This window comes from Cotesia typhae, unplaced genomic scaffold (genome assembly GCF_013202065.1).
Source record: "Cotesia typhae breed Kobodo isofemale line unplaced genomic scaffold, CoteBio_Ctyphae scaffold_13, whole genome shotgun sequence".
Classification (NCBI taxonomy): Eukaryota; Metazoa; Arthropoda; class Insecta; order Hymenoptera; family Braconidae; genus Cotesia; species Cotesia typhae.
In genome coordinates this window covers 16,832,078-16,854,014 of record NW_027423774.1, presented here as the reverse complement: position 1 = coordinate 16,854,014, position 21,937 = coordinate 16,832,078, and the positions used below count along the sequence as shown (strand labels likewise).

At 28.6% G+C, this 21,937-nt stretch overlaps 2 protein-coding genes across 2 annotated transcripts in view; one reads left to right on the top strand and one right to left on the bottom strand.

Annotated features, from left to right (window-relative positions):
* Positions 1–4,363: 4,363 nt before the first annotated feature.
* The window catches only part of Ets98b (DNA-binding protein Ets98B), a 56,303-nt gene continuing 38,729 nt past the window's right edge, over positions 4,364–21,937 (top strand). The window contains exon 1 of the mRNA XM_074253548.1: positions 4,364–5,454. Within this exon, the coding sequence (XP_074109649.1) occupies positions 5,422–5,454 (33 nt within the window). The 5' untranslated portion in view covers positions 4,364–5,421. The remainder of the gene's footprint in view (positions 5,455–21,937) is intronic.
* On the bottom strand, positions 7,975–11,829 carry LOC141535199 (uncharacterized). The gene is made up of 5 exons (XM_074255030.1): positions 11,052–11,829; positions 10,291–10,875; positions 9,820–10,103; positions 9,373–9,749; positions 7,975–7,984 (listed from the first exon to the last, which is right to left on the bottom strand). The coding sequence occupies exons 1-5, from the start codon at positions 11,233–11,235 to the stop codon at positions 7,975–7,977; spliced, it is 1,440 nt and encodes a 479-aa protein (XP_074111131.1). The 5' UTR covers positions 11,236–11,829.

The following is a 21,937-nucleotide window of genomic DNA, read 5'->3' as shown; positions in this document are numbered from 1 at the left end:
TTTTGGCTTAGAAAAATTTTAATTCGTTCAAAAAATTTTAACTTAATTCAAGAAATTTTTAGTCTTCCTTAAGATTTTCTTGATTTAAGAAAATTAACGCTTGACTCAAGATTTTTTTTCTTTTTGTGTGTCACTGTATTTTTATGTCAAATTAATTTTAGTCAAATTAATCTATATAGTTAAGAAAATAAGAAAAATTTTGTGACGGACATCTGTATTACAAGATGGGTTTCCACAGTGAAATTTTGTACTTCCACAGAAAAAAAAAATTAACTTGAATCAAGAGAAAAATTCGACCCGAGAAAATAATTTCGAAGAGTTTCATTACCTTGGATCAAGACGAAAAATTCTTAAATCAAGTCAAATTTACTTTAAACAAGAAAAATTTCTTAGTTTAAGAATTTTTCTATTCAAATCAAAAACATGAAATTCTTCAAAATTATTTGCTTGATTAAAGTTAATTTGTTTTTCTGTGTACAGTAAATAAGACATGTTCACACTAAAAAAATTTATGAATTGAAAAAAATAATAATTTAAATTTAATCAATGAAAAAAATTGTTCCTTTATAACTAAATTTATTAACAGTTAATAAATTGTTCTATCAGTGAGTCAAAATCCAAAATATTTGTTTCGAGTATTAATTAGTCAAATAATTGGAGAATTAGATCGTAATAATAATAATAATAATAAAAATTATTATTAAAACTATTTGTTATACAACGTAAGGTAATATCACAGTTAGATGCTTAAAGCATTTATGTACCGTGTAGATAAAAAGTAACATTCAATTTGATAAATATACAAACAAGTTAGTTCTGACAATTACACATACGGATCCGATGAACGCCCGTGGCATTAAATAAAGTCCTCGCTCGGGTAAATAAATATAACAACGTTAGATCGTAAATGTTAATTTTAAAGGAACAACCTCAACTCCTGAAACAAGGATAAACGGGTGTAGTGTGTGATTGTCATCACGGAACGAATTTTTTACCCTCCAGGCGACAAGCTGCAATTCACGTCTCTCGTTGTTGTCTCTTGCTAAATATCTACATTGATATTTCCCTATTCGATTTTTTTTTTATTGTCTCGTTAACTTGTTTATAATCTGCATGCTAGTTGCATAAAATACTATATTTAGAATATCGTATTTTAACTAAGGCAGTAAAATTTAACTAAAAGTAAAAAAAAAACTGATTGGTATGCACATTTACTTTTTATACATTTTTCTATGCAAAAGTGTTGCAAAGTACATTATTTAAGATAATTAGACTTATGTTTGACTTTACACCTCAAAATAAAGTTGTTTGATAATTATTGTTGTAAAAAATTTTAAACAAATATCATAAAAAATAATTATAGCAATATAGTTCTTTGTTATTTTTAAAAAAATATTTGTGTAAGAGAAATTAATGTTTGGGAAAGTTTTGCATGGAGACATTTTTCTTGTTTCTAAAAAATTAGCTCAGAAAATTTATTTCTAAAATTTAAAAATGTATTATAACGTAATTTTCGTAACATTTATAACAGTTTTTAGTTCAACTTAGTGGAAAAAATTTCTCCGTTTGAAATTTTATCAGTTAATGTTGATAACAATCTTTTTTTTTTAATTTTTTGGTTCAGACTAATTTTTAAATCAAAACTCAAAGTTCTTATGGCAACCGAATTTTATCAAATTACGTAACAGTATTAAAACATATAATATCCAAAGTAATGCGATAGCTTAAGCTTAGTGCCTGTCTGGGCAAGTTCATTTCTAATCCATATTATCATCATCAAGCTACATTTCTCGTTGCATAATATAATTCAAACCAGAATCTTCTGAGTTATACACCAAAAATTCATCTTATTAGCCAGCACTTAAAATTTACGTACGTTTGACAAAGTTATGTCCGGCCTTCTGCAATTTTTTTAATACGGTTTTGAAAATAATAAAGATTACGATATTTTTTCAATTTTAGTTATTTTTAATGATACGTAGAGTAACTTAGACACTTGATCATTTTTAGACCTTTTTTTGCAAACAAATTAGAAATTTTTTTTTTTTTATTTCTACCATCAAATGAAAAAAATAAAAAGTCAAATGTCTGCTGATTTCTTTATCATAATTTTTCAACGATTTTTGGAATGAATATTATTCATTCTACAGTCAAAAACTTCTTTTCATATTTACACAACTAATTTGTTGTCAAAGATATACGAGGATTTATATAGGATTTTTGAAATTTGTTATGAAAATAAGACGATATCACAGCGACAGCTCCGGAAAATTATTGTAGAGAGTCTTAAAATAGTCTTAAAATAATCTAAAAATCGTCTTAAAAAAATCTTAAAATAGTCCGATAAGTTTTTAACAATTTCAAATTCAATTTAAAAAGAGCGTATTCAAAAATGTACCGGTTAGAAAGTCGTGAAATCGTCTAAAAACTAATTTTCATCTCAAATTTAAAAAATCTGCTCAGAATTTTTTTTTGTGTCTTAAAAAAGTCTTAAAATAGTCTTGGTTTGTGTCACGTTTAAGATCTTAAACAAACGACAATCTTAAGACGATTTTTTTTTCACACGGGTACTGTTTCGTACAAATATTAGGCAAATGTTCATAGGCAGTAGAGAGTGCTGTTCGAGACACGACTGCTTAGTGCCAGAACTCGACTCAGTAGTGTGCAGACAATAGTCAGAAGTTTTTGCATTTTAACCTCATTTTCTTCCAAAACAGTACTGAGTACTGTACAAAATAGTAATCAACGCGGTTTTTTTTTTCTGTGTAAAATAGTACGAAAGTGTGTCAATAATTTTTTTATCGACGATTGTGAGAATTTTAACAAAAATTTTTCACAGAATAGAAACAATATTTGCAGAAACATGAAAAAATGAAATTTTTATTGCTGATAGCATTTGCCAATCTATTCAAAGGACTGTTAACAATGATTACAGATATCAATACTTATATGAGATGTATATATGTTTATAAAATTTATAATATAAAATAGTAATATATAAATAGCCTTCGATAACACTTATTGTATTATATATCATAAAACATTAAAAGTTGTTTTAATGTCCGGCAAAGTGTCCTGGAATCTGTTTCACAATCAATTCTCGAGCATATACGTGCGTAGTCTGTTACGTGTGACTGAACTTAGTGTATCCTCGTCAGCTACAATGGACTATTGTCTTGTTTTATTCTTGTTCAGTAACACCATGGATTCGATTACTCGATCTGTATATCTCGCCCACATGAGTGTAACACTGCGCTAAACGCAAATACTTTCTTCAATACCATGGCCAACAATTGCTTTTGCTTTATTTTTTTCCATCCTTAAAAATTAAAAGCTCAATTGTCAACAATTAACAATTAACCGCTACCCATTTATCACCCGTGATTAATCTTTAATTATTGAATATGTTAATTACATAATTTATTTTTGTCTTAAAGTAAAAAATGTGAAATGTTAATTAGTTGATTAAAAAAAAAAAAAAAAAATAATCATTTATGCTAACAGACAAGAACTACAAGCGAATGTTTATGAGTTCTTTATTATGCCCGTGTCACTTACCCCGGATTTGCAGGCCGTGATCTAATTTCTATGACGCACGTACACTTCGCAATGATGTTTACCTGTAATTTCTTACCTTCATTTATATGTCAATTTATTACATAAATTATTTTCCCTTTTGTTTGTTTATTTCAATTAATCTATATTAATAGTTGTATTCAATTTTGTGGCGAGTATATATTTCTATTATGAAATGAGTTTCTATAATAGTTTAATTTGGTATTTTCAGAAAGGTCTTGACGTGTAAATAAATTTTTCTAGTCTCAAGTAAATTCTATTTAATTCACACATTTTTCTCCTTAATTAAAAAAAGTTTGCACACAAAAAAAAAAAATTTCTTGAACCAAGAAAATTGTAAGGAAGACCAAAGTTATTTTGGAACAAGAAGAAATTTTCTTGGCTTAAAAAATTTTAACTTCATTCAAGAAATTTTCAATCTTCCTTAAGATTTTCTTGATTTGAGAAAATTTACGCTTGACTCAAAACTTTCTTTATTTCTGTGCAAAATTCAATATTGCACGCCTCATAATGCTCATTCATTTTTTAAGAAAAAAATAAATAGTGTAATTGATTATAAAAAAAATAATAACTAAATAATTTCTTACAGAGAATGTTTATTTTTTTTTTTTTTTTCAATTTTTTGATAATTGATCTTATAATAGTAATATTATAAATTTTAAAAGTAGCAAATTATGCATATTTTGTTGAAAAATATAAAAAAATCATTGAGCCAAAGTTTCTTCAATTACAATTTTTAATTCTCGGTAGTCACTTATACTAGCTAGTTATTAAATAAATATTAACATTTTTTAATTTCCACATTAGCAATTATCATTTTATTCGCGGAATTTAAAGATCTACAGTAAATAATTTAAGATAATATCTATCGGAATAAAAAATAACGATTCTAAATTAACCATTAAGGTAATAAATAATTTAACCAGTGTCAATAATTTATCGAATTGAAAGGAATTAAACTGTTGATATTCGAAATAAATGTAATTACAATTATAAAGCATGTAAGTATGAAGGATAAGAGGTTAATAAAATATAGTGTCGACAATGTCACTTATGAGTTTTGCACCCAACGAGAAGAAGAAGAAGAAGAAAAAGGAAAAGATAAAGAAGAAGAAAAGGAACAAGTTGTGACTTTGGATATAATAGGACTTTTTTAAAAAGATTATTCCGCGGTATCGGTGGGTGGGTGAAGGAGCGCATGCGCGAATCGGTTGGTGTTTAGTAGGTCGGCACTCGCGCGAACTAACTCGGTATGCCAGCAAGAGAAGCAGCAGCATTACCAGCTCCAGCAGCAGCTTAAGCCAGGCCAGATAGTCTAGGGCATCGTAAGGCATTCGAACGGCGTTGTCTCTCAGTCGTACGTAGACTTCGACAAGACGCGGCAGACTGAGTAACGGCTCGCGACCACAAGCTGGGCTTATTTATTTACGAGACCCACGCGTCTACCTTTACCTTATCTCACTACTGATAACTGATCGCTAATCAATCACTTATCAATGCAACTCCAAATGCAATCAAATCAAAAGTACAATTACTGCCTGTTTATTTTTTTTTGAAAATTACGATTTTTGTTTTGTGTTGTGAAAAAACTTGGTTACTTTACAAAATTATTTTATCGTGTGACAAGTGGAATTTTATTTAAATTTATTGACATGCGTACAAAAAGACTTCAAATTTATTAACTTTGTTATTAATTTGAAAATTTGAATTTACCCGAGAATTTTTCGCGGCAGAGACTGTCGCAAAATCAGTGATTTTAAAATTAATAAAAAGTGGCGGCAAATTATAAAATTTTGAACACTATCAGGAGAAATAATTCCTGGTTTAGTTTTCTTCGAGGATAAAATGGTATACGGTGGTAATCTTGACATGGAGACGGTGAGTTTTAATAAATATATTTAATCTATAATAATAATTAATCATAATGATAAATAATAAATGTATGTAATTTTTCACCTTAAAGATATTAGACACTTTAAATTTATCGACTTATTCGAATGAAATTTTATTATTCAACTTATTTTTTACCTGGTGAAAGTTTAAATATTATATTTATATGAATAAATATATATTTATGGATGCCGACGGTGGTCAATAATAAAATATATAAATGTGCTTGGTAATAAAATAATGAATTGTTAGATTGATTTGTGGGATAAATAAATTAGAAATAGTAGGTCGGGATTTTATTGTTATAATTATTATAAAATGTAGTGTAGAACAATTTGTATGTATTTGTAGTGTGCTCTGGCATTGACAGTCAAGAGTCGCGTAATTCCATTTGGCGCGCGTTTCTTCGCACGCGGTTGACCCAGTCAGGATATATAATATATAAGAGTCGCGACGTTTGTGCGCGCGCACGCGATAACTAGAGAAATCGCTCTCGAAAGCTAGGAATTGAACCAATTTTTATGATTCTCTGTTTACTTGAGGTGTCGTTTTATATTCTTTTATTGTTGTGTTCTATTCTATTGACTATAAAAACTTGATCATGTGGAAAAGCCAACTCTAATAATAATAATAATAATCATAATAAAAATGGTAATAATAATTAAAAATGAAGTTAAGTAGATAAATTTATTGTCTGTATTCAAACATGCGAAAAATGGTTAATTAATTTTCTTGTGCGAGAACTAAAAATGCAACGAGAGAGGAAGAGACGATTATAATGACGTATCACGGTTTCTTCGTGAAAGCGATCGCTAAACCGTATAATTTAGGAAGTCTGTAATTTTTTTTTGTTATTTATCATTTTTATTCGTATTATTTAACAAATTACAAGTCATACTAATTATTAATTATTAAACTTTTGATTTGGAATTAATGAGAAAAAATTTTTTCATCATTGTTAATTATTTTTTTAACAATTAATTAAAAATGTGATTTTTCACATTGAAAAAAAAAAAAATTAACTTACATCAAGAGAAAATTCTTGATCCAAGAAAACAATTTTGAAGAGTTTCATTGTCTTGAATCTTGACGAAAAATTCTTAAATTGAATAAAATTTACTTAAACCAAAAACAATTTCTTAATTTAAGAATTTTTCTACTTAAATCAAGAAGATGAAATTCTTCAAAATTATTTACTTGATTCAAGTAAATTTTTTTTTCTGTGCACTTATTGATAATAAATTTCGATAACTGAAGTATAAAAAAAGTGGTACGCGCCGTCGGCAAACAACAATGTGACTCATAACTCAAAAAAAATTTTTTTTTCATAAATTAATAATTAAAAAATAATTATTTGACATATTTTCAATAAATAAAATTGTTTTTCAATCGTTCAAGTAAACAAATGTTAGCGATTAATAAATGTCCATCGTTGATAACAATAATTATACTAATTAAAAGCGTATAAATGATAAAGTAATTATTAATGATTGATAATTATTAAATATAATAAAAAAATCAATAAAATAGGGATTTAATTATAACTATCTGCGTTGTCCTTGCGTGTCATGTCATAAACTAGCGTGTTACTGTCTTTTGATAGTCGTGTATGTTATAATATAATATATTACATTTTTCTATCACTCCGGGTGCAGCAATAACGGGGGACAAGAAATATATTTACTATATGACAGACATGACAACGATCGAATAAGCGAGTTGTTTGGCCGCGAGGAAGGCTAACTTTCGAATCTACTCTACTCCTCCTCCTCTTTCTTCTCTTCCTCTTATGTTGACGAGAAATTCACTCGACACTTACGTGATGGAAAATTTTTTACGATTCTTTGTATACAGAAATTCAGGAAATTAAAAAATTCGCAAGATTAACAAATAAATTATTTTATTTCAATATTTTTTAATAAATTGTAGAAATTTTTTAATTTCAAATAAAGAATAACAAATTGTTATTCAAGCTAAAAGTGACAAATAAAAATAAAATAAATACCACTTCTTAGTTGACCGTTATATTACTGACCTTCACAAGACGAGAGAGTTACTAATTTATTTAACGGATCCAAAAAATAACAGATAGGCTCCAAATTAAGTTAAAAAAATCAAATAACATTGTAATATAATAGTGATTAAAAAAATAAAATTACGAAACTTAAAATTCCAACAAAGCGTGCGGGAAAAAATTAACAGTAACTGAATATGGATTGAAAAGCAAAAGGACTATATAATTAAAGAGCTTTAACGTAAAAGGAGTAAGCTGGAGATAAGATTAAAGAGAACAACAATTTCTCGGAAAGTCTTCGTGCCAGTGTTCACACGATTCGCATGGATTTTAGCCCGGGGTTCGAGCAAGGGATAAATTCTACTTCTACCACATCTTCATGTGCGTGCGGCCTTAAGAGCCCGCGAATCGGCGGCAGTAGTGCCCAATTAGCCGGGCAGTGCCGGTCACGCGTGGAATCTCCTTAAGGATAGACTCACGGTAGCTCGCTGACTTTATCCCATCCTTTATCCAATAAAACCAACAAAACACGATAAAAAAAAATGTTAAAAAAAAAATAAAGTTATACACTAGCTACTGTTTCCTCTTTTTTTCATTTTTATATCATTATTCAAGGTCGAATGTTGAATTTGATCGTTTAATATATACATTAGGGTGATTCAAAAAAAAAGAATATTTTTTTTTTCGTTTGGTACTCTGAAAAATAGGTTCCTAGACACCTCTAAGAAAGCCTCTCCAAGCATGAGTTCTTAATTGTAACGGGAAGGTCCTCCTTCTTACAGTTTTCTATTTTTTCTTATTATCAGATAGAAAAATTTATATCTCGCTTCCAACTACTTGAAAAAATATCTTGTTCCTCAGATTTTGTAGGAAATTGAATGTTCTACAAAAAAGGTCTCTTACGATTTTTTCGTAAACCCAACCGTTTAAAAGATATTAACGGTTAAAGTTTGATTATTTTTGGGAAAATTTTTTATTTCTTATGAATTTTATAACTCAATGAAAAAAATCATTATGAATGATGAAACTCATAGTTTTGTAGGAAATTTACTGCTCTATAAAAATGGTCTCTTATGATTTTTCGATCAAGTTGAGCGTTTACGAGATATTCATCGTCAAACATCAATGCATATCAATTTTTCTAGTTTTTGATCAATAATTCGAAAAATTTCAATTTATTCTGTGAGTTTCAAGGAAATTTAGACAAATTTGAGTTTCTATGAATAGAAATATGTTATGAACTATTTTTTTAATTAGTTTTTTTAGTCTTGGACATGTTTGATTACATTAAAACAAAAAATTAGTGCATTTTTTTAAATATATAATTCAATTTAGTGTGTTTCACATGTGTTTCACTTTTTTATCGAAGAATTTATTTATTTAATTATCAACTGCCATATAATTTTCAATATTTTCAACATAACGGTACACTTTTACTGTAAATAATTTCCTCTATTGCAATTTGGGTAGTTTTTTCGATGTTCTTTGATAATTTGCAATAAGTATTGGAATTGCTCTTCATTTTTGTCAAGCATTGATTATACTCACTAACTAATGCAACAGCTCGTTCTGCTGAATCATTAACAACTTTCAATTGGTTAAAGTATTCTTTATTTTCAATGTAACTGTCATTAGTAGGCCACGATTCAATATCTTTATCAAGGAAGTCATATGGTAAATCAAAGATTTTAAAGAGATTTAAAGACTTTTTAGAAACAAAGTCACTCAGACTTTTTGTGTTAATGAATTCAAATCGTTTTTATCAATTATAAATTTTTTAGCTTTAGAATCTGTACCGTTACGAGTATTAACAGCTCCAACAATATTTTTTTACTTCCAATGAAACGGTATCGTCAAATAATGATAAAATGGCAAGTTCATCACTTAAATACCATAAATGCAAAATCATTTTTTCACAAGTTGCTGAAGAAATCAATGAATTGATGATATTTTTGTACTCGAATAAATTTTTCAAAAACTGCAAGTCATGATTAGCAGCAGTTGTTGCAGAAGTTGATGAAAACCAAGCTTTTAAATACAGTGTAACTATAAATATACAAATTTGCCGAAGACCGTCCAATTCTTTATTAGAAAGTTTAAATTCATTTCTGAATAGAAACATTTTTAAACTGTAAATTGCCTTCGCCATCCACCTAGTATGATGAATTGCACCAGGACGTTTGAAAAAAATTTCTTCTTGAGGCATTTCTCCAAGGAAAATCAACGACAATTCCAACAATTCTTTATAGTCATCTCGGGGTTGTAGTAACTATCAAAAACAATTAAAAATTTGTCAGAAACAAGAAAATTTTTTTCTTAAAATCGCAGTTAAATCATACCTGTAAGGATTGTGCAATTAAACTAGATATTTCATTTTTTTTATCCAAAATGATATCAGCAACAACAGTATCTTCAATTCCAGATTTATAATTAGTTTTATTTATTTCATCCCATGATTTTTTAAATCTTCCGAACATTGGTACGTTTGGCCCAGATGACACAGGCCAATATACTTCAAATGCACTTCTCAATATGATCTCAAAAATGTGGTGACGACATGGTAACCATATTAACTCTCTTCCCAAAGTCTTTTCAATTGCCTTACATGTACCGTTATGAATTCCTGTATAAAGAAAATAGATAACTATCGTTAAATTTAATATTTTCAACAAATTGTAGATTATATTTAAAATCCAAATGAGTAAATAATTCTCAATAATTTCAAAAGTGAAATTCAGTAAGCAATAAAAATTAAACTAGAACGTTAATAATTAAATATTTTTTAGATTAAATTATCATTGATAAGTTACCTGTATTAACTGCCGTCGTGTCAAAACACATCGCCTTAACATAATTAGTAATACCCCATTCACTCAATGTCGATAAAATGGCTGATGTTTGATTGTCTGCCGTCCCAGAATTCATTTTTGGAACCCCAAGTAATTGTTCGGTACCAAATGCAGTTAAAATAACTGGTAGCCGTTCCACAGATTTTGATCCAACAAGGTCATTCAGCATTTTTCCGTCCCAATGCATAACGTATTTATCGTGTGTCTTAAAGTTGTCATTAAGTCCTTTAGCAATGTCTTCTCTTTGAAGCATACGAGCTCGTTGAATTGAACTATAACTGAGCGTTGTATCTTCAATTTTAATACCTACTGCTAGTAAAACCGGAGCAATAATAAACATCGCATTTCTACTGCTGACATTAGCTCGGTCGAGTCCAAAAATGACTTCAGGAGTTAAGACATCAAGTTTTGCTCGTTTTGTCGGAATTGGAGGTTCATACTCTGAATCAGATCCAAAATTTGTAACTCCACTTAATGTATACGTAGAGAACGACTCTGATTTTTCACTTGGAACAATCGCATGACTGGTAGACGGTTGATCTAAGTCTGGAATAAGATCTGTTTTATAAATTAAACGAAGAAAATGTATAGAATTTATTCATTTTGATGACAAATAATTAAGAAAGGACTCCAAAAATTGTCTAGTCAAATGTCATCTAGTCATCTATGAAAAGTTACACTACTACCTGACTTTATAATAATTAAATATCTCAGATACTTACTACTCTCATCTATTCCCATCATAGTTGTGGTTAAGTTTGATACAGGTACATTATTAGAAAGAATCTCTTTATGGGTACCGAATTTTTGATCCAAATACAACTTTCTAATATTATCATCAAGCACTTTTAAGGATTTTTCGCTCACAATGTCGAATAATTGTTCAAGATCAGTCTGAAATTTCATTTCCTTTTGGTTTTGCGCTGAATTCTTTTTATCGAAATTTTTTTGTAATTTTAACCATTGACTGTGATAGCGAAGAAATTTTTGACTGCATTAGGAGCTCCACTAGTTGGAATCTGATTTTTTCTCCACAGTTCAATAACTTGGTCAACTGAATTTTTAGCACTTTGTTTGATTGAATACTTTAAAATTTTAAGTTGGTAGAAAAACACACGCATAACCTCTTTCACTTTTGGTAACTTACGTTCCGAAATTCTTTGTAGAGGTATTCCGATAAAACGTATTTCTTTATTCATTGTAGGTTAATTGATGATAAATAAATTTATGTGATGATTATAAGACTTATTTAAAATGAATTATTTTATTACGTATTCAAGATGATCAGTTTTAGGAACACTGAAAATACGGTATTAAATGGGTAGATACTGAAGATAGTTGAGAGTAAAAACATAGATGGCGTTAGTTTCAGAAGACAAACAGAAGAAGAAATGGAATTCAAAACAAAAATCCCCTCGAACGAAAATTTTATGTATATTTTGTGAAAAACAATTTAAAAATACGCACTGAACAAATTTCATAATAATAAATGACAACGCGATTAAGATTTTAAATTATTAAAGATAAAATAAAAAAAAATATTATTAGAATAAAAACTTTCAAATGAATTTTTGAACAGAAAACATCTATAGGAGTTGCTTTTATAATAAAAACTCAAATTTGTCTAAATTTCCTTGAAACTCACAGAATAAATTGAAATTTTTCGAATTATTGATCAAAAACTAGAAAAATTGATATGCATTGATGTTTGACGATGAATATCTCGTAAACGCTCAACTTGATCGAAAAATCATAAGAGACCATTTTTATAGAGCAGTAAATTTCCTACAAAACTATGAGTTTCATCATTCATAATGATTTTTTTCATTGAGTTATAAAATTCATAAGAAATAAAAAATTTTCCCAAAAATAATCAAACTTTAACCGTTAATATCTTTTAAACGGTTGGGTTTACGAAAAAATCGTAAGAGACCTTTTTTGTAGAGCATTCAATTTCCTACAAAATCTAAGGAACAAGATATTTTTTCAAGTAGTTGGAAGCGAGATATAAATTTTTCTATCTGATAATAAGAAAAAATAGAAAACTGTAAGAAGGAGGACCTTCCCGTTACAATTAAGAACTCATGCTTGGAGAGGCTTTCTTAGAGGTGTCTAGGAACCTATTTTTCAGAGTACCAAACGAAAAAAAAAATATTCTTTTTTTTTTAATCACCCTAATATACATTGGATAATATCTTTATCGTCTGTCGAGTTGTTCTCTGGGTCATTTTATTCTCATAACTTAACTTCGACTTGATTTTGTTATTATTATTTTTAAGAATCGATAAATTGTCCCGCTGGATCGTAAATGTTAAAATTCCATGAATTTTTTTATTACCTTCCATTTTTTATTTTATTTTTTTAATTTAAATATTAGAGTTAAAATTAAATTCAAAAAACTACTTTTCTCATGAATATTAATTGGTACACATTTTCATTTTGTACTAAGTCTAAAAAACTAATAATAATAAATTTATTAATTAATACAAACCGAACCGAAAAAGTAATATGTAAATCTGTGAGGTTTTATTTGATTTTGTAGTTAAGAGCATTAATAGCGATTTTATCTCGGATATTAAAAACGACAAGTGGATAGTCCGCGTATGCGTGCAGACAGAACACGGTTACTGCGGTACAAATGAGTCAAGTACTTGGAAGTTACTCACATCACTTATTCAGGAGCCGTTTGGTTAAACGGGGTAGTGTAACATAAACGTTGCTGAAAAATAAACAACGGGTAGAAAATAATTTGCGTAGTGCACTATCTCTTTTGTGGCCTGAGCTTGAGTTAGTCGATGTCCTTGCTACGTCAATTCGAATCCTGTCCCTCCCGCAGTTGCTCTTGCATTAGCGAGGGCGTGGTTATTATTCACGTTCGGCTGCTCACACGTGCATTTAAGCTGTATATATTTTATACTTACACTTTTAGATATATATAATAGCTAATAAATGTTATTTAAATCGTTAAATTATTTATCACTACTTTCTAGTTGGAAAATCGATTCAGTTTTTTTTTTCTTCAAATGAATAATCTTTAATATGAGCTGGGTTTACCGTTAGAGGAATCGAGATCGGTAGCAGTCATCTGGTTATTGAAAAATATTTTAATGAGGTGTATAATGCTTGGAAAGAAACTGAATTCATTTTTTTTAATTGTCTTTGAGATTTACGAGTCATAGCTTGTAATAATTTCTGTCAATCTTATGGATCAGTTTTAATTGTGAATAATTTTTTTATTTGTGAGATAAAATAAATAAAATAAACTTCCGGCCAAAATTCGGAAATTTAAACGGAAATGCACAAACAAAGCTGTTGTTAAAAATTCTATGGAAATTAAATAAATTTTCTCAACCTAAAAAATCTCAGGAAATGCCCAAACACAGCTCCTGTTGAAAGCAGAACTCAAAATTAAAATTTTAAAAGGTTTCTCACGGAAATTGAATTTTGGCATACCCCAATACACATACATTATATACATTTTTTTTTAACCCATGGTATTTTTGAAACTTATTACTTGAATAATTATCACAAACGATAGCGAAATCAAGCGAACATTTTACTATGAGGACTATTGCAATAGTTAGATTCCTAACGAAATCTGCCTAATAATAACTGGTCACTTCAGAGGTCAAAAAAACAAATACTGTAGTATTTAAACAAAAATTTTGACAAATTCAGTTTTCGATAATAGGGTAGAAGTACCGTTTGTGGCCATTTATTGTTCAAACAAACGATAGAAATGAATTTATATTAATAAACCATTACAAATTCAATTTGATTTAATATAAATTTTTCAAAACTCAACAAAAATGTAGTTATAACACTATAATTTTTTATAAATTAATTCAAATGTCAACTGGCCAAAAACGGTACTACTCTATGTCTTGGATTGCTGTAGAAAGAGTTATTTTTCAATTTTTTTTTAAGTAAAACATTCTCAGAGTTTAAAGCAATTTTAAATTTAAAGAAAATTTTTAACCTGCATACTTTCTTATTTCCAATACCCTAAATGATATCATGCAATAAAATTTTTTTAATTTTAACAGTGTTTTTTAAATTTATTTAAAAACTTACAAGATTTGAAAAAAGTTATAATCTTAATAAAGCAAAAGTTAAAATTTTTTTTCTGAACTTACTACAAAGATATTCATAAAATTAGAATGAACTAGCCGTTTAACAATAAAAAAAAATTTTTTTTTTATTTATAACTTTCAATTAGACTTTTCCGTAATTTTAATGAAATTCATAAAAATGTATTCAAGTTTTTAAAATTCATACTTCTCAGTTCATAAAATTCAAATCAAGTATCAATAACTATGCAAATATTATTGAAACTATACCTTATATAAAAGTACATTAAAAACACAATTCTTATAAATGATTGACACTTATTACTTGATAAATTCCACAAAAAATTCCAACAATGTCTACCGGTGTAAAAGTACATAAATATCCAGATTTAAAATAAAAATCCCGATGACTTAAACTATTAAAAATAGTGTTCTCTTCCTCCAACCCGTTTTTTATTCCTCTAAAGTGGCGCTTACTTTCCTCGATGAATGATAAATCTAAAAGAGCCACAGTCTCGTCCATATACATGTATAGCGTACAGTAACGATTGGCTTGAGATATTCGCGTAAAGTGCAAATGGTCACCCGCTTAATTACGCGTTCAAGCTCATTAAGGTCGTTATCCCTGGGTAGTGACTCACGCATTAGCGAAAGCCCGACCGTCAGCGACTTTACATACTGAACATACTATACATTGGAATTTTCAACCCCCTCTTGCCATCCGGAGACATCAACATAAATTCCAATTATTTTTTTTTACCTGCCTATTCAACTGGACATTATCTTCTTTACTTATATACTCATACTCATACTTTAATTTTTTTCCAAAACAACAACAACAACAACAAATAAAAAAAATCCAATTGTAACAGAAGTCATATTCTTGTTTTTGTACTTGTCAATTGTTTTATTATTTTAAATAAAAAAAAAAATGTACTTTTATTTTTATCTGAAAGCGTATACGCTTGTTGGGCCTTTTTCCGCGAAGTAAAGCTACGGCTCGACAAGACGGGGGCGAACGGTCAGGGCCGGCGGCGCGTTCCTCGCGGGAGGTCCCCGTCCGCGTCTTTGTCTCGGCGGTGTCGCAACTGCTTCTAAGGAGCTGGGTAAAAGGCGCCGATGTGGATCGCACAGGGAATAACACACTGCTAGCTCCAACTTTAGTTGCACAACTATTAACTATAACTATAAATATTATAACCGCCCCTTTTTGAATAAGACTCAATAAAACTCAACCACACAATCTAACCAAACGCAACACCCCAACTCTAACATTAACACAGCTTATACACACTGTACACTGATATATGCTCGTATTTATCTTATATCATATTATCTTAGCTATATCCCAATGACTAATCACTAGTCTTTTTTAATCAGCGACATTTTTATTATCTCTTTTGTAATAAGCTCTATCTAATCCAATGTTCATTTTATTTTTTATTTCGTACAACTACTCAATTCACATATTTATTTTGATCATTATTATTATGTGCATGGTAACCTAGAATCTAATTATTATTTTTTCTAAGTGCATGCATGCAATTTTATCTCGAGCGAATTCTCTACTCGACCATACCGGTTGCCTTCCGAGTAACGACGCCGTGACGCCATTACCAGATCGAACCGGCCCCAAATCTCAACCGCTTATCTGTAATGTGTATTTTAACTTTAAAATAATATTCTGCTTGCAAATATTATTTTATCAATGCAAATCTTGGATATTACTTCAAATGGAACTTGGATATGTTTAATTTAAGAAATTTTTTTTTAAAATTAAGTCACTAAGTGTTTGTTGACAGAACTAAATTAAATAAACTAAATCTTAATGAGCTTAAGGAATTTAATTTATTATGACAAGTTTTCGGTATGGGAAATTAATAATGATAATGCGGAGATTGTGGACACTAGTTTTGAATCAGTGGTCGCGTTTTTGATTCTATCGTTATAATTACTTTTATCTTTTATTTTATTTCGCAGTGAAGTTGAACAGATTTATCTTGTTCATTGAGAAATTAATTAAAGATCAAGACTTTTGTAATTACTTTAATCATTAAAGAGTCAAATGTGACTTTTCAATGCACCACTGACTAATACCATCTTGATAGAATTAATATGGTTCGCTGGATAGATAAAGAAATTTTTTTAAAAGAATGGATAGAAATTGTTTAAATTATGTAATTTGTTTTGTGGATGACATTTAGATTTAAACCGGAAAATTTTAAAAATTGCTTGACTATAAGAAAGTTCACTGAAAAAAAAAATCTCGAAGCCAGAAAATTATTTTTAAAAGTTTGATCATCTTGAATTAAGCAGAAAAATTCTTGAATTAATAAATTGGTCGGAGTTTAATTAAATTTCACTTTATTCAAGATGATCAAATTTTTCAAAATGATTTTTTTTGGTTCAAAAATTTTTTTCTCATTTTAGAAATAAATTTTTATTATGTTTTCTGTGTCACAATTTGAGATTACAATAAATTTGATAAATTGTGGAGTAAAAGAGAAATTCGAAGAAATTTCTTGTACAAAAATGAAAATTCAATTAGAAAATGACTTTTATTATAATTATACTAGAAAAAAACCTCAACTCTACATTAAAAATCCATTGAATAATTCACTTCCATTAAAAATAGAAATTGAGTATCTTCCGGCGTCACTTTGTATTATTTACACTCGCTAATGAAAATTCAACATTTTACAAATGTAATTATCAATGAGTAATTATTTAATTTTATTTTAACATTATTCAGAGTGTAGAAATAACATTCGAGTTTATACGATTTAAATTACTGTATTTGCATAAATATATGAATGTTATGAATTGAAATAATTTAAAATGACAGAATTAGACATAAATTTTAACAGAATATTATAAGAGTTGAAAAATCTTTTAGCTGAATAAATTTTTATAATTCTAAACTTACTTTGTATGGTAATTGTCACGTATTTCTGTCTTCAGCGCTCTGCTGCAAACAAAACTATAATTTCCTTGTGTATATATTTAAAAAAAGTAGTTCAAAGGAAGTATCAAGAAAAAAGTGCACAAAGATAGATGTTGATTGATACACATACATTTTACTTTAAATTATAGCTAAAAAAATTTCAATTTACAGAAAACTAAATAATATAGAATTTATAGTCAATTAAACAGTGGTTTTGAAATTTTAATCAATTTTTTATTAGATTAAATTGGATGTTTTTTTTTTTTTATTGAAAGGATTATTATCTCGTAGGCAACATTGAACCATTCATCTTTAAACACAGATGGAAAAATTAGCTTGATTAATTTAAAAGAAAAAATTTGCACGAAGGTTTATTTTAAACACTTTGATAATCTTGAATTGAGTAAAAAATACAATGAATGAAGACAGTGTTTTCGGTTTTAATAAATTTGACTTGAATCAAGTTAATCTCTTTGTCAATGGATCATAAAACTTTGCTCTAAATTTTAGAATCTGTAAAATAAATCAGTTTCATTAAAATTATTCCAAAATAAATAAGAAAATCATAATATTACATTCAATTCTTTATCAATATAATTTATTAATATTAGAAATATTTTCATGATTATATCATCATGGCGTCATACTTACATTTTTAATTTAAAGCCATTAAAAATACTTCTCTAAAATATCAAATACATTGTAAAAATTTTCTATTAATTTTTACTTTCCTTATGAATCACTTTTTACGATTGTATATATTACCGGCAGACTTTATTTTCCTATTGCTGAATTCTACAATGGCCCATAATAATTTAAGTTCCGAGTAAAATAAGTTTAATATACCCTATTAAAATCAATTTGAATAAATAATATTATATAAACTTTAACAACTTCTAAAACCTTACATAAAATTTAGAAATAGATACATAAAATTAAGTAACATACGGTTCATAGCAATTTTTTTTTATGGTAAAATTTTTGAATCAAAAAAATTATATTAAAGAGTTTTATTGATTTCAACCCAGATAAAAAATTCGTAAAAAGTAAAATTGACTTAAATCAAGAAAAATTTCTCAGTTCAAGGATTTTTCTCCTTAAACTAAGTTAATTTTTTTTTTTTCAGTGTGGCATTTATAAATTGTCCTATATGTACACAGATAAAAAAATTTACTTGAATCAACTAAATAATTTTAAAGAATTTGATTTTTTTGATTTGAGTAGAAAAATTCTTACACTAAGAAATTTTTCTCGGTTTAAATAAATTTTACTTGATTTAAGAATTTTTCTCTTGCTCTAAATTAATTTTTTTTTCTGGGTACGCTCGTAAACTTTATAATATCAAAATCTTACTTTCTTGAACTTTCATTGTAAAATTTTGGACAATTTTCTAATAGTTCAGCAATACTATGCACTAGGGTGGGCCAAAATTGAATTTTCATGAAGAACCTTTTAAAATTATAATTTTGAGTTTCGCTTTTAGCAGGAGCTGTGTTTGAGCATTTCCTATGATATTTTGGGGTGGGACGATTTATTTTATTTTCATAGAATTTTTTAACAGGATTTTAGTTTGAGTATTTCCGCTGAAATTTCAAATTTTGGCCGGAAGTGTCCAACTAAATCTCCTGTTAAAAATTCTATGTAAATCAAATAAATCGTCTCACCCCAAAATATCTTGGGAAATGCCTAAACACAGCTCCTGCTAAAAGCGGAACTCAAAATTCCAATTTTAAAAGGTTTTTCACGGAAATTGAATTTTGGCACACCCGACTATGCATTCATAGTAAAATTGAATAAAAAATAATCGCAATGAACAAATCTAAAAATTGGTTTCTCAATTTAAAATCACCCGTAGATGCATTAGGTCATCTAGGACATAAGTACAACCGGCTGTGCTGCAGAAAAAATAATAGAGTACATCATATCCATGATTTGACTTACATAAATGCTCAAACATATCGTGGTCGTCGCAGTGTAGATATAGTAACACTATAGCTATTATATATAATACAGAGAATACACACCACAACGTTCACCTCAACGCGAGGTCGACTATTCGCTCTTGCAAAACGATTTACCTCTTCTTTTATTTCTCCATCTCCCATATACCCTCCTTCTCAATCTTGTTTATATTTCTTTGTAGGTACACTACACAACAACAGCAACAGCACAACTAGGTATCTCACCGATGCCTCTCGCCCTCTCAAGCTCCCGCGATCCTTTCGATCAGCCACCTAACCATGCACACTACCATCCAGCATCACATAGCATCAGCATCAGTATCCTACTCTCTTATTTTCTTGGCTCTTTCCTCTTTTTAGCTCCTCTAACTAAACTCCACACGATATAAAGATACATCTGCAATCCAATGAGAAAGGACGAGATCCATCCCGGGCTTAAGCCAGAAAGTGCTATACTAGTACAGCTCCACTCTTTTCATCCTCAACTCTGAGTTCTCAGTCTATATCGTACTCAGATATGCTGCTATTACTTATCTTAGGACGCGCGACCAGATGCATTAGCCTCTTACGCTGTCTATCTTCACATTTTTATTTATATTAAAAGTATACTCTAATCCGCAACATTATAACTGTTATATACATTAAACTATAAACTACATACTTTCTATTATATTACACATTTCTTCCTTGTACTTACATATCTTTACCATTTAAAATTCCTTTTAAAATTTAACCCAAAATTTTTTATTCGTTCAATGATCAATTATGTGGCTTGCAATCATGATTTATAACAGGAAATTTTACATCAAATATAGAACTTATATCATCAAGCCTCTAAAATTCAATATTTATGCATTAATGTGATAATAATTTTTTATCAATACGACATACAATAGTATTTTGATAAAAAAATTGACTTGACTCAAGAGCCAAACTCTTGAACCAAGAATACCATTTTGAAGAAAATGATTTTCTTGAGTCAAGAGAATAAATAATTGAGGTAAGAAATTATTCTTGGTCTAAGAAAATTTTTTTGTTTAAAGAATTTATTCTCTTGACTCAAGAAAATCATTTTCTTCAAAGCGGAATTCTTGGTTCAAGAGTTTGGTTCTTGAGTCAAGTCAATTTTTTTATCAGTGTATGAAATTTAATAAATTACTTTAGTGATCTCCCAATACTTTGAATTATGGAAAATATTTCAGATGTCATTTTTTTTAATTTACTTTACTCGATTTTATACCAAAAATGGCCTCATGAATATGTATATAAAATAATAACTTTTTATACAATTTTATAAAATTTTGTACCTCTGGATTTTTACAAAAAAAAAAAAAAAAATAAAATTTTTAACGTCCTGCTAAGAAAATTAAAAATGTGTAGTCATTTGAGTAGTTTTAATGTTACTATTTTCACCCATTATTGGTTCTCTCCACATTTATAATACGTTGGGTACGTTCAACATACGTTTTTAACGTCCATTACGTTCAAATGACGACTTTAACGTTCAACACGCTCAACTAACGATTTGAACTTTCAATACGTTAAATCTACGATTTAAATTTCGACTCGGGATATTTATTAAGAAATGACAATTGATATTTTATGATCATATTTGAAAATTGATATTTTAAAAAATTTTTTCAAAATTTAAAACAAAGTTTTCATGCCCCCAAAATTATAATTTTTCCAAAATTAAACACGTAATGATTCTTAATTTACGATAAATCAAGAAAAACATTAAAAGATAATTTTCACAGATCGTTTAATTTTTTCTTAAAATTGTAAATCAACCGGTTCAGTCGATTCGTGATACTTTTTTAAACCATCAACAAGTTAAAATCATCAACACAATATCCAATTAATTACAAAATGATCAATTATGGTTAATATTGATTAATAACGACTACAAAGTAGATTAGATAAAACGAAGATTAATGATAAAAGATCATCTTGGGTTATGTATCAAGCACGTTCCAATTATGCGAAGGTCCGTGGCAATGCACCTTTTATTTGCTGACTCGCGTACGCAACCAGCGTGGAGTCCGATATAATACACACGCACCATACATAGCTCCACACCTATTTATACCATACAAGTACAAACACACAGCACACATCACCGCAAATGTGTAACCTACAACACACGATGAACAAGGTGGATCGTCAAGACGCGTGAGTCTTCCATTCATGCCGTAGCTGTTTGCGAGTAGAGTGGAGTGAAAATTTCTACTGCAAATAAGTCACATTTACGTCACAACTCTCTTCTTTCTTTAGTTCGGCTTTTTTTACCAACACTCATCTTTTTTCCATCAACATAAACACTGCAGTTGTGCTATTTTTACTCCATTAAAATTTTTAAACTTTTTTTTGTACATTAACTATTTTTATTTAATTAAACAATGCCCTAAATTGGGTGATTGTCAATTAATTAAGTGTCTTTGCTCGCTGACAATTATTCTATTATAATTATACACAAAAAGTAAGCAAAAGAGTTTTTAAGGTCACTTTTTTTTCCCATAAAGAGTTTAATGGGTCTAGAGACAATATTTCTTGTAGCGAACATAAATTTTCGTGGATAGTGTTAAAAAAAAATAGACGCTCCAGTTGAGAGTTCATAAAATCCTTTCATGAAA

What these genes read in the sequence shown, in the direction of transcription:
- LOC141535199 (XM_074255030.1), bottom strand. Translation starts at nt 11,235, where the DNA reads ATGAAATTTCAGACTGATCTTGAACAATTATTCGACATTGTGAGCGAA. An exon ending in GATGGGAATAGATGAGAGTA is followed by an intron (nt 10,876 to 11,051) that starts GTAAGTATCTGA and finishes ATCTTATTCCAG; the next exon opens with ACTTAGATCAACCGTCTACC. An exon ending in TAATTGCACAATCCTTACAG is followed by an intron (nt 9,750 to 9,819) that starts GTATGATTTAAC and finishes TGTTTTTGATAG; the next exon opens with TTACTACAACCCCGAGATGA.